Here is a 13,981-nt window from a genome sequence, read left to right as displayed (position 1 = left end):
TAGGGGCACAAAGGGGCCACAAAGGGCGTGGGGGGACCGCGCGGGCAAGAGCCGGCAGCAACGAGGAGAGGGGGCAGAGAAGAGGACGCTGAGTAGTGGGCGGATGAGACCAACGGGAGGGATGCAACTAAGCTTTGGAGAAGGACAGGGTGCCAAATTCAAGAATGAGGGCGGGACATAATGAGAATGGTCTGAGGTACGAACCGGATAAAGTTCAATCAAAGATACACCCCAAAGTGCTCCACTTGGAAGGAACAATCAGTTTTCCACACATACAGAAAATGGGAAGAGCACTGTCTAGGAAGAGTAAATGGCAGAAAGAGATCTAAGGTCCATAGTGGAACGCCAAGCCACAAATATTGAGTCACACGGTCGTGATACTGTCTGAAAAAAAGAAACGTGATTCTGGGATGCACTAACAAGGTAGATACAAGACACGAGAAGTATATTCTTTCGTCTACTCTGACACTGGTTTAGGTCTCAACACCTATGGAGTATTTGTCAGTTCGGACACGCATTTCAGCAAAGATGTGGCGAAATTTGAAGGGTCCAGAGAAGAAGCAACGAAGAATGATTAAAGTCTAGAGACATGACCCTATGAAGGAAGGCTGTGAATAATTGGGTATTTATCTTGGAAAAGCGAAGACTGAAGCGGGACATGATAGCAGTTTTCAGGTATCTAAACCACTCCTGGAATACATAGTCGTTTCCAGGTAACAAAATAATCTCCTAACTAAATTACATTACCGAAAAGGGTGTCAGAAAGAAGGAGAAAACACCTTAGCTCAATGATAGAAACCAAGAAGCAACGGCTTAAACTCAGCAAGGGGATTTAGGTTGGACATTAGGAAAAAGTTCCTAACTGTCAGGGTAGCTAAACACTGGAATAAATTGCCTAGGGAGGTTGTGGAATCTCCATCTCTGGAGATATTTAAGAGTAGGTTAAATAAATGTCTATCAGGGATGGTCTAGACAGTATTTGGTCCTGCCATGAGGGCAGGGGACTGGACTCAATGACCTTTCGAGGTCCTTTCAGTCCTAGAGTCTATGAATCTATGAACTTTAGGCCACCATTTCTATAACTCCCATCTTTACAATTAGACAATGACTTAACTTCCAGTAGTACTGCAAGGGCTATGCTGTGCTAAACTAACTTTTCTTGACAGTAACTGGAAGTCCTTGTAGAGGCTGAATATTTTATGGTCTTATACCTAAAGATCTGAAATTACTATGCCTGTTATCCTCTCACAAATACCTATGTAATAACCACAAGTCCATATCAATGTGCACCACTTTCCATTGTCAAAGTGCAATAATCCCATAGCCCACTGACATCAACCAAGTGAATGGAAGTGATGTTTTACTTCTGATGTCACAATTCCTCCACTGGGAGAGGTAAAGGAGGAGACATTTGGGGAAGGGAAGGAAATTCCATGTCTCTCAACTTTTCCCATGTGCTAATACTCAAGAAACAGATCACACACCCATATCTATTACACACATACGTATGTATGCACACGTGGTTTCTACCTATCAAGGAATGGAATTTTGAACATTTGAGTCAGAAACCTCATTTTACATTGATTAGATTTAGCATTCAGCAATTTAGCAAAATCTCTCAGGATGCACTTTGCTATACTTGATAGTCTATACCAGGGGTCGGCAACCTTTCAGAAGTGGTGTGCTGAGTCTTCATTTATTCATTCTAATTTAAGGTTTTGTGTGCCAATAATACATTTTAACGTTTTTAGAAGATCTCTTTCTATAAGTCTATAATATATAGCTAAACTATTGTTGTATGTAAAGTAAATAAGGTTTTTTAAATGTTTAAGAAGCTTCATTTAAAATGAAATTAAAATGCAGAGCCCCCGGCCCAATGGCCAGGACCTGGGCAGTGTGAGTGCCACTGAAAATCAGCTCACGTGCCGCCTTCGGCACAAGTGCCATAGGTTGCCTACCCCTGGTCTATACCAATTGCTCTATTCTTGCAAGTCAAATGAGTGATGTGCATTTTAAATTGTATCAACATTTAACAAATATAACTGATTTTTTGCAGTGGTAATTTTTGAAATACAGATGCTCTATTTCCATCTCATTGAAACATGTTAAAAGATATCTATGGAGTGAGGGACAGAAGTTGCAAGCAGCTATGGTCCCATTGGAATCTAGCAACAAAGCCCCAGTTTTGCAATCCCAATTCATTGCAGTGAATTGGGATTGAAATAGGGTGGATTTGAGATCTGAAATATACAGAAAAGAATAGAATTTTGAATCCAGTCTTGACAAGGCTACAAGGAGGTGGCACTTGTTACTGCTGTTTTTACAGATGGATGCATTTAAGAAGAATTTTAACACGAAAAGGAAGGTGTCTGCCTTCCATTTCTTCTGTACCTATGTTTTCAAATTTCTTCTCTTTTCCATTTCTTCTCTCTGGTTTTCCTATTTTAGTTAGAGCTGATCTACATTTTTTTTCAAACAAAAGTTTCTTGTTCAAAAATATTTTTTAATCTTTTTTTTTCCCCCCCAAAAATTTAACAATTCTTTTCCTTGGGGAAAAAAGTAATTTTTGTTTTAAATGATAGAAAATATTATCCAAACCATCATCAAGTTTTCGTTTTCTAAAACCTGCGTTTCCAGTAAACGGAAATTTTCAATAATTTTTAATAAATCTAAAAAATTTTGAAAAATGAAAATGGACCTTTTCAACTACTTCAAAATGAAAACCATGTCACTATTCGTGAAAAAACAGATTTTCATCAGGTTTTGAATTTTAAGGGCATATTCCTTGAAGTCAATGGGATGGGTTGAAGGGCTGAGTCCCCCTCACCTCGCTGTTCTGGTTCTTGAATTGGCTTTTCCTCAGCAAGGTCTCATTCTTGGGGCTGACAAATGGCTGTGGTTCCAGGATGGATTTCCATCTATCTTACATTTTCTTTCCTTGTTCTCTTTTCTCTACTCCTTCCCTCATTGGTTTCTCTGCTTGCCTTACTGCACTTTTGCCTTCTCCCTTTCACTGTCCTTTTCAGCCTTTTCCTTTATTCAGTACCCACATCTCCATACAGTTCTCCTTCGCTCCTGCTCTCTGTATCCACCATGGTTGTCTGTATTCTCCTCCCTTTGCTCTCCCATTCACTCTTGCACACTTAAGCTTTTACCACACTTCATAACTCTGCATTTTTGAATGTGAGGCGCCTCTCTCACCCTTTCTCTAGGCCTGCTGGTTCATTCCTTTCTCTCCGATTTTCATTTGTGTCTGCTCTTGAGGAACATATCAAAAGCAGGGAGCCAAAGGCCACTGAGAGGCATGCTCCCCGTTCTAATGTAGAGGAGATACTCCAGCAAATGGCATGTGGCTCCTTGGGTCATCATGGAGAGTACTGATTACCAAGAGAAGAAAGGAGAGCTGATCAGGGTTGTACAGTGGTCACATCAAGAGCAAGATAGGGAATGCATCTCTGATTTCTATTAATGAAGGGGACAGGTGGGCCTGTTTGAATGGGTTAGAGAGTCACTGAGAAAGCAACATCACTCTACATGTCGGAACAACCCGTAAGGACCTGATTCTGTGGGAATCTGCACAATGAACAGATGAAAAATTGGGGCCTGAGAACCTGATCCAAAGATGCCTGAAGTCAGTGGGAGTTTCCTAATGGCTTCAATGGCATTAGAGCAGAGTCCAAATTAAATGTAACAACCTGTTGGACAGCTGGGAGTAAGAGCACACAATTAAAATCTTACCTGGAGAGTAAGACAATGTAATGACTGTATTTGTAAAGCTCCCTGACATCCAACTGAGGTTCTTGGTGTGTGCTGCAAGACACATTATAATACAACTAAACAGCCAAATAATGGGAATTGAAAACAATTTTTAACTTGTCACTAGAGCCCGACTAAGGAGGTTCTGTTCTCAAAGAAACAGTTGCAGTTTTAAAACAAACTTTAAACTTGCTTCAAATCTGTTACAGCTTGCTCAGATATTACCAACAGAAGAGAACTTCCTATTGTTCTTTAGGTGCCAGCAGCTCAAGTCAAGTGAAGATTTCATGCAGGTACTGTGTCCCATTTTTCCTTTTGCAAAGTCATCCAGGTCTAGATTTCAAATAAATAGATACATAAATAAACCTCTTTTAATTACTAATTGCAGATCTGGCGAAAATATGACACTGACCATAGTGGCTTCATTGAGACTGAAGAACTTAAGGTAAATTGATGATTATTTCACTATGATTATATAGAGGTGTGTGTATTACACAATAGTACTGATATATATGGCTGTTGAAATGTTGAAATATAAAACACAAATGCAAGTGATAGAAACTGATGTTTCTATCACAGACAAATTGAAGTGTAATTTTTATTCTGATAAATGACTCTAAAAATGGCACTTAGTGTAGATCCATGTTTGTCCCCCAGTGATTGCCAAATAAGTGCTCAGTTTAGAAGTAAAAAGATGTTTTTAAACTAGCCACCCTGCAAACTTAGCTAGGCTGTGAGAATGAAAGTGGGTTCTTTCTCCCAGCTGCATCACTACCATTACTAAACATTCTTGTCCAATTTAAGCCCTCAGTAGTACCTGTGCAACCCTGTTGTTCCCATACTAACCCCTGTGCAACACAACTGCAATCCCACTGCCTGCACTCTGTTTGCATAGGTATGACTGATGGGATCTTAGCACATTTGATGCACAAAGAGCAGCAGCATCTAGTTTGTTCTGTTAGCTGTGTCGGCTCTGCAGTTAACAGGAGTAAAAAGCAGCCCATACTTATTCTTGTCACTAAAGCTGGCAGATACTGTTTGACTCTGAATATACATGGGGAGCAAGACCAAGTGGGAAAGTGTCATTTGTACATAACCATTTTTCTGTGTAGAACTCCACTTCAAGTAACGTTCTGGTGCAGATCCTCAGTTGGTTCAAACCATCATAGCTCCACAGGACCTCAGCTGAGGACTTGGCCCTGTGTACACAGTGATTGAGTCCAGTTGTCTTGTCCATATGCAGAATTCTAGACAAGAACTGCACATACATTAACCAAAAGCATTCAAAAGTCAAATTGTCTGAAATCCTTAGTAGAGCTTTATGAAAGCAAAACTTACCTCATAAATCCATGTAGCCAAATTGTCTTTTTTCTCCATCCTCTTTGAGCTGCTCTGGTAGAACAAAAGAGATGAAGAATGTCCATATCGCCTCTGCTGAGGATTCCCACCTCACAGAAGAGATGTCAGTTGGCATAGCTAGCTCCTATGACCCTGGTATACAAGTGGCTACCCCCTCCCATCCATGCTCCCACATATAGGTGTGTCAAAAGGGAGGTGAGATCAGGAGAGAGGCAGAACTGGTACACACTGTATCTGGCAATCCCCAGTTGTTGGATAGTCCTCAAGCAACTATTTCCAGATAGTATAGTTTAGACCAGCCACTAAAGGCTGGGCTAATAAGCAACCAGAAAATCTTAAATGGCTCCCTGGTGGCTCCCCATCTCTGCTGCACTGAGCAAATCTCATCATCTGCATCAGAAAATCTGGATCCTTTTCATCCTTTCAGAAATATATACTGTAACTTCTTGTTTTTTTTTTAAGGTAGTGATCAATAAAATACTTCTCTTGGAAAGTATGAAACTATTATTATGCATTTGTTGTAACTGGTTTTACTCCCCACATAAAGCACATAATCTACATTTTAAAGCACATATGATCTAAAATGTTTACATGAAATCTGTTCACAACATTTCTGCAATCATTTTAATATATAACACAGATGCAGAAAGACCTGATGAGAAAATATACAGTATGGTGGTGACAATAGGACCCAGTAGCTCTCATACTTGTATTTCAAGTTCAGGGGCATTAAGCATACATGACTAGGAGGAGAGATGGCTCATGAGGAAAATCCTATCTTAAAATGTGGTCCAAACTGTGAAAAAAGCAATGGCGCTCCAAAACATGAGATAAAGAGGTTAAACCAGCTTGGTGTGTTCTTCACTGAAAATTGACAGGCATGCACAGTTCAAGACTTGCAGATGCCTTGCTTAATTAAGATTTTTTTGTCACTTACCTAGGACAGTTGTTCAAACTAATCAGCGGGGAAAACAAAACTTCATTCTTTAGAGTAAAAGCAGCTTTTGTTGAAAGTCATGAACAAACCTCGCCAGTTCCTCTCAAACTAGCAAAATGGGCAAAGTGCATTTGCAGTGTGTGTGTGAAGGAGCAAGGAGGTTTCACCTTCACCTGAAGCATCAGGTCACTGCTGTAGGCAGGAAAGTAGACTGGATTAATCATTAATCTTTTCTGTAAAACTATTCCTCTATTTCAAGCAGTGACTAGGAATCCAAGTTTTCCGATGGGTCTCAAGGTTAATTAATGTAGTTTACTGTTAAAATTAATTAGTACACAGTATAGCTGGATGCCAAACCACTTTTCTGTGTAGTACAACAAAAGGCATATTATGCATAAAGCTCCATGGGATTCTTTTTAAAAATAAGGTGATACAGTATATTTGGTCTGGTTAAAAGAATTTTTGTTGTCAGATATATTTAACATGGAACCTACTACTTACTTTCATTCCTATTTTACATTTCAGTAGTAAATATGTAAAACTAGAATTTCCCAGACTGCCTCTAGACTGAAATTAGAATACAATAAGGAAAGTAACTATTCTGTAATCATTTTGGCTCTGGGGCAAATATTCACCTGTGCTTACTTTACTTTCACAGAGTTTTTTGAAAGATTTACTACAGAAAGCAAATAAGCAGATTGATGATTCCAAGCTAACAGAATACACCGAAATAATGGTAAGATTATTCAGATATTTCATCCAAAAAAAGCATAATACTGTGCACATCTAAGGCCACTAACTTCTCATTTAAAGGCTCTCATTGAGATGACAATCATGAGATGAGAAACTTGAATGAGAATCAGTTTGGATCCCTATTGTGCAAAATAAGACATCACACCTTAGAGATCATAGTCCAAGCCCAAGAGGCATATCAAGTAATTCGGTAGCTATGCCACCTTTGGCTGTGATCTGTAAATTTAGCCATGTTGGGCCTAATATAAGCATAGGAAACCTTCAAGGAACTTTAAGTGTTGTTGACAAACTAACACCACAGCATGTACTAAGGAGAACTTTGCCACCGAAGGTTCTTTCCCTTCAGGTAAGATTAAAAACTGAAGCTCTGAACACTTGTTATTAAAGATCCCATAGCACTTGTCATAAGAATAAGCAGATTAACCTGTGCCTGAACCAAATTCCAATTTAACTAATTATAGTCTACCTACCCATTCCTTTTTAGTTTACTTCATTTCTTGTCCTGCACTGTTGTGCTGTATTGCTTGCACTGTTAAACAGGTGCTACATTTCAGCCTAGATTTGGCTGCATCTTGGTGATGAGTGAAGCAATTGTTTGCGTAATCTGCAAAGGCCAATGGCAATGAGATAGTTCTGGATGAAAGGATCTACACCTCAGCTTTAAGTTACTGCATGGTTTAGCGTAGGGCACAAGAAAGAAAAGCTGAGTAAGACTGCCCAAAATATAAATTCTAGTATGCATTCATTAAATACTTAAAAATACTAGAGTGATCTTTGTTTTTAATTCTATGCATAGAACTGATGATTATCTAAAATGATCTATAGAGTCTATGATACAGGCATATTTGTTTGGCATATATTTATTACTTTTCTCTAAGTGTCCCTTGCATATCACTGATGGAATAGTAGCGCACACAAATAGCAGTGGGGTTTAATCCATCCTCTCAGAGCAGGGCCCAGAATCTCTGGTAACCATTTACCATACTTCTTTGACCTTTAGAACCCTAAGGACACACATGCCTGTTCTTAAACTTCTCAGGTAGGGAATGGATGCAGAATATATTCTTCTCCCTACTATGCCTCCCTCTGTTCCTCCTCATTTACTTTCCTCACAGCTACTAAAGGAATCTTACCCTACATTTGTGACCTCTCTCCCAATAGATACCAAATATGCCTCAATCCTCCTTTTCTATGAATGGGCAAGGAACATACCTGCCAGTCTTCAAGTACAGAGTGCTAAATGGATTTGGGGTGGGGTTTTTTGTTTGTTTTTTTGCCAGTTCTACACTTTTTACTGTCGTCCTTGTGCCCTACGCTAGTGTGAGAAGGGAAATAGGTGGGATAGAACAGACTCTGCTTCAGTCCTAGCCAGGCCCATCCTTAAACATAGCCAGACTCTCCCTCCCCTCTAACTCCTGAATACAGGACTCTCTAGTGGCCTCCATGCAACTGTCAGTGAGCTTTGTGTGTTCCAGAGAAAGGAAAGAAGAAAATTCCCTGTTTTAAGAATGGCCAAAGTCGTGATATTTTTCTTTTGCTTTGCCAGCAACTTGGTTTCACCCTAAAATATTTTAAGAGGTTTAACTTTTCAGGCTGAAATGCCTCAAACTGACCCCAACTATGAGAGACATTAATTAAGATAAATATCTAGTGATTTAGTTTTCTTATGATAGCTATATGTCTAGAAATCTCATGACTGATTAGTTGCAGAAAGCGTTACACACTGGAGAAATAAATCTCACATCCTTAACCTTTAAGCACTGCAATTTTTCATGACTCTTTAACCCAGATTGTGCCCTACATTTGGATCTCAGCAGGTTGAAACAGTTGTAAAGAATTAACACTATAAATAAGTGATAAATGTGGTGATATGCCATCTCCTCGAACATCAGAAGGGAAAAAATAAACAGAAAACATAACAGGAGTTAAGAACACTTACCTCTCCTTTTTTCTAACTGGTATCTAACCACCAGGCATAAAATAGACACATTAGGGCAGCAACTACTTGCCTTTGCCAAATGTAAAGCCCCCTCTCCCTTAAAGCTACACTGGGAAGAAGTTCCTATAAGGGGTACGGAGGGTTAGAAGGAGCCAGGTGGTCACACTGGAATGTATGCCTGCAGAAACAGTCACTTCTCTACACTATCTCTGTATCACTCATTTGTTTCATTAGGCAAAACTTTGCTTTTTCCTGCAGCATGAATGTTGTATTTAAAGGGGTACAAACAAATTGATATGGGTGTGTGATTCTACCCCCAACCACTGTACAGCTAAAGTTACTGTAAATGAAACTAAAGGGGTGGGGGAGAGAAGGGAGAAACCCTCTGTTTTCAGTTACACTCCCAACTCCTCTTTGTACGGTAAGTTTTCCCTGATGCTTTTTCTCAAACTGTCACATAGCAAGAGGGAGATAACAACATTTGAAAATAGCAACGTACAATCGTACAGTGACTGGGAAAGGAAGTCACAGGCAGTCTAATACCTCAACGTCCTGCTAACTAAATTTTAAAAGGTCTTAATTTCAAGTTAGCCATGTCTCTTAAGAGATCTGAGGCAATGCAATTTGCTGACTTTTCACTGTATCTATCATACATTAAATATTACATTTTAGGCAGGAAACCAATTTCTAATACACAACAGGATTCTGGAAAATAGTATATAATTTTTAAAATCACATTAACATACATATTTCTATTAAATGAAAACTCAATTTGATGGAAGTTACTTATAGTTCTTATATAAAATTAACTACATGTCAATAGTGGAGCCCTTTTGTTATTAATACTTAAGTGTTTATGGGGTTTAAAGCTGGGAATAAGCTAAGCATGAGACATTGTCAGTCCTGTTTTCATTCTGTACGAAAGATAATATTTATTAGGTACTTAATTCACTTGTAATACATCACAAGCTCAAAATTTTCTTGAAGTGCATGGCACGAGGCAGAGTCTGATCTCATTTACGTGTGTGTAGACTCGGCAACCCATTGAATCAGGATTATAAATGTTGTCTTTTACATGAAGATAGCACATCTAGATGGAATTGAACACCCCAACCTACGTTTTAAGATTTAATTTTAGCTACGCTTTATTAGATTTTAAACTGAATTTGTTTTGTCCTTTTATATGCAGATTTATGTATGCTGTGTATTAAATCATGACTCAAGACCAAATATACTATTCAGTAGCTTAAAAAAAAAGGTGTACTTTTTAATCTCTTTATTCAATAGACAACAATATGGCACTGAATCTTGATCTGAGCTTAAAAAAATGTTTAAACAGGTTCAGTAGAGCATGTTGGATACCATGACTATAGCTTATGTGCCATTTGTGAGGGGCCAAATTCTGACCTCGGTGATACAGGTGTAAATCTGGACTATCCCTGTTCAAATCAGTTGAATTACAAACAAGAGCCTTTGTGGGTCTTTTTAAATCTTTTGACACTACAGTCCACACATAAAACAATCAGAATTCAGCAGTACAAACTGGAACCACAGTTGTGGTGATTACTGTGTATGCTGGTTATTAAGCATAGAGATTAGATGACTATGCATATTGCTACTGGTGCAGCTGTTTGAGTCCTTCCTTTATATTGACCTATATTGGCTGTAGGGACTGAAGTGGAAGGAATTTCTTTTATTTGATGTTTTCAAAGATGGAAACGTGAGAAACCCTTTCCTTGAAGCCCTCTGGCTCTGGCCAATGAGTATTGCATCTTGTGAGAGTGACAATTATAACCTGAGTGACCTATCATGATTTAAAAATACTTAAGTGGACCTTGCTCAGTTTTTGCAAGATGTAAATTGTGCTTCTGTGCACATCTCTGATTTGGGAAGTTCACTGTTGAATGGAGCTGGATTTAGTGAACATTTCAACACAACTATCAGAGTTGCGCAAACAGTTCCTTACCAGGATTTTATAGTAGAATAACTAGTTATCAATTTATATTTTCAATAATTTGTAAACTTGCTTATATTAAATGTTCCACCCAATAAATGTGAGTTTATTGAATTAGATTCCTATATTATATGTAATTAGTACCTTCCCATTGCTTTTAGATTTCCCAAATACTTTTTCTTTGCTGTGCTGATTAATACTTTAATAATAAATATCTACATTTATTTCAGCTGAAGATGTTTGATTCAAACAATGATGGAAAGCTGGAACTTACTGAAATGGCCAGGTATGTTTTTATACCTATAGCATCTAAGTATTGCATGTCAGTTGCCATTATGGAAAAAAAAAATTGTTTGAACTCTCATTTTTATCTCCAAAGTTTACTACCAGTGCAGGAAAACTTTCTTCTTCAATTTAAGGTATGTAGCTTTACATTCTGAAGTTTTAACATGTAACACTATATTATATTCTTCTAACTCTTGGCTTTCTTTTTGATTTTAGAGTGTCAAAATGTGTGGGAAAGAGTTCAATAAAGCTTTTAAGCTGTATGATCAAGTAAGTGATCTGAAAAATTATAAAAAAGAACTCACCTTTTATGCACTGATTGAATACTTTGACATCACTTAAATTTTCTGAATTAGGGGAAAATAGATTGGGTATAATGCTACAGTAGCCAAAATGAAAAATAAATGCTCAAAAATAAACCATTGATATTAATATTTTTTTCAGGATGGCAGTGGATACATAGATGAAAATGAATTAGATGCATTACTGAAAGATCTGTGTGAAAAGAACAAAAAGGTAATTCTAGAGCTTTTCTTAATGATTAGTTTAAATTGGGATTTTAAGGAGAGTTTAAATCCACCCAATTACTAAATCATAATTCCTGAAGTGCAGGACAATTAGAAATCTTGGCAGAAGTAATGTAATTCCTTAACTAAGTGAGCAACATTGTTATAAATTGGCTTCAGAAACTAATAAACAATCTAGTGTGCATGGATGTGAATTGTATGCAAGCACTTAAACAAATGGTAGTGTTGGGTGGGCAGGCACCAGGCAGATTTCCCCCCTCCCCCCACCATTGGCAACTGTAGTTGGTAAGGAAACTGGATTATAAAGCATTATCTGTTCTTTAAATAGGACTTAGACATTAACAAACTGGAAACATACAAGAAAAACATCATGGCCTTGTCTGATGGAGGAAAGCTTTACCAAACAGAACTTGCTCTTATTCTTTCTGCAGAGCAGGATTAGAGACCTCCTGTCATTTCAGCTGAACTAGTGATATACTGTATCAACACAATAACTGTGCACTATAAGGGAGTAGCCTGTACTTTCTTTTATATCTGTAAATTTAAATCGCATATAATTAGCCATGATGTGTGGCACATTCTTTTCAGTCTGTTTCTATACTGTTTAATGTACAGTTTTTGTAATTAAGATAAAGAGTGTCTGTTTGGGCCAGTCTGTATATTCAAGAAGAAACTAAGACCTTTTTTTGCTTTCATAAAAATGGCTGAAAAAAAATTTAAAATTCTGAGACTGTTTTGTTCATCATATCCTTTGACACTTGCAACATTTCTGTTCAATTACACATTAAGTAAAAGCCCAGAGAGCTCTTTCAGTGCACAACTAAATACGAGTTTTTAAATGTAGAATGTAAAAATGCTGTTTTCAAGTAGGAAAGATGACCAGGGATGTTTGAACTGAAAGATTTACCAAGCTGGTGAGAAATGTTTTCAGTAGTCTGACTAGCTACTTGCAAATCTATGCTCCTTGCAGTTTTGCAGTAAATGAGGAAAGCTTACGAACTTATGGCATACAGACATAACATCTATAAACAGCAGATATCTGGAACAGCTCCCAGTGCTGCTGTTCACAAACAATGTTGTTTTCCATTTAGCTGTTTAATTTCACTAAATTTAAACAAGGTGATAAGCATCTAAGAAATACAAGAGACAAAGCTTCTTGACAAACTTTTAATCTATTTTGCAAACCTGGCTACATTACAGATAGGATAATTAATACACACATTCGCATAATACAATAAGTGTAACTCATGAAAATTGCTGTGTCAGAGAATATGACAATCCATTTCTAAACTATTTGCACATATTGCAGGTTAAAATTATTGTAGTAAACTGCTGTTTTTAAATGATATTCGGTGTAACCTATAATTAAATTTAATATACTAAGACTACCCTTGTCTAGTTTGTCTACTTCCTGGATTTTCTTAGCAAGTAGAAAACAAGGAAAAGTGTGCTCGCTGCATCTTACACTAAATTTCTAATGGAGAAAATTATTGGAATTTAAGACTTAAAAAAACAATCCATTTCTCAAAGTACTAATTCAACACCAAGTCTAGTCGTTTATATAGCAGACTCTAAATTAGCTTACTCTGCAGGGGAATTCTTAAAGCAGAAAGCACACTATAATTGCTCCTGTCTATTTTATAATTGTGCTCTGTAGGCCTGGGTCTAATTCTACTTACACCAGTTTTATGCCAGCATAACTCCAGACTTCAGTGGCGTTGCTCCCAATTTATAGCAGTGTGAGAACAGAATTAGGTGTATGTCTTAATGTCAATCAACCTAAGCTGCCTCTACTTAAAGGATGGTGTTTCAGAAGCAATCCCAGCTCAATAGATTATTTTATTAGCTGGATACAATGCCTAAAATGCATCCACAGTAACTTATCTGACAAACAGGGGCAAATCAGTTTAATTAGATAGAAGTGGTCTCAAGCAGCAAGTGTATTGGGTCCTCTCCGATCTTGAGATAGATGTAATTAGAAGATAGGAGGAGGTGGCGGCAACAGAATGATTCTTGGTGGGGGGGGGGGGGGGAAAACAAATTTTTTGGGGGGGGGGGGGGGGGGGGAACACACACACACACTCTCTAAGAAGTTTAAAGTCAGATCAAGACAGGTCAATGACAACCTCACTCCAGGCACAGTCATCTAATTACTCAGCTTCTGGTTCACCTCTTCTCTATGCAATGTAAAGTATAATTGTGTATTTTAAGTGAAGGAACAGTGAATAAATTATCTGCCTACAAACTTAATATATGATTAAAGTGAATTGTGGATAGATTTTGTTCATACTGTGCACATGAATCCATGAGGATTTTGCCTTATTTTAACACTTAAAAGTAAAGGTGAAAAAATCTTGTAATATCTGTGATTTAAAGTGACTGTTTGGTACAATAATTAGACTGAAAAGTGAGGTAGTTAAATTGTTTTGACAGAAAGTCATCATTTAAACTTGAATGTGCCTTCTAGAACA

General features: G+C 37.7%; 1 protein-coding gene across 1 annotated transcript in view; it reads left to right on the top strand.

Moving 5' to 3' along the window:
* CALB1 (calbindin 1) overlaps positions 1-13,530 on the top strand; it is a 27,390-nt gene extending 13,860 nt beyond the window's left edge. Inside the window, exons 4-11 of the mRNA XM_032795294.2 lie at positions 3,966-4,049; positions 4,145-4,201; positions 6,711-6,788; positions 10,929-10,984; positions 11,078-11,117; positions 11,200-11,253; positions 11,428-11,499; positions 11,839-13,530. Of these exons, the coding sequence (XP_032651185.1) occupies positions 3,966-4,049; positions 4,145-4,201; positions 6,711-6,788; positions 10,929-10,984; positions 11,078-11,117; positions 11,200-11,253; positions 11,428-11,499; positions 11,839-11,952 (555 nt within the window). The 3' untranslated portion in view covers positions 11,953-13,530. The remainder of the gene's footprint in view (positions 1-3,965; positions 4,050-4,144; positions 4,202-6,710; positions 6,789-10,928; positions 10,985-11,077; positions 11,118-11,199; positions 11,254-11,427; positions 11,500-11,838) is intronic.
* The last annotated feature ends 451 nt before the right edge of the window (positions 13,531-13,981 follow it).

The sequence above is a fragment of the Chelonoidis abingdonii genome, chromosome 2 (assembly GCF_003597395.2).
Source record: "Chelonoidis abingdonii isolate Lonesome George chromosome 2, CheloAbing_2.0, whole genome shotgun sequence".
Taxonomy (NCBI): Eukaryota; Metazoa; Chordata; order Testudines; family Testudinidae; genus Chelonoidis; species Chelonoidis abingdonii.
Note: the sequence above shows the minus strand (reverse complement) of the source record. Positions and strands in the feature narration are given on the sequence as shown.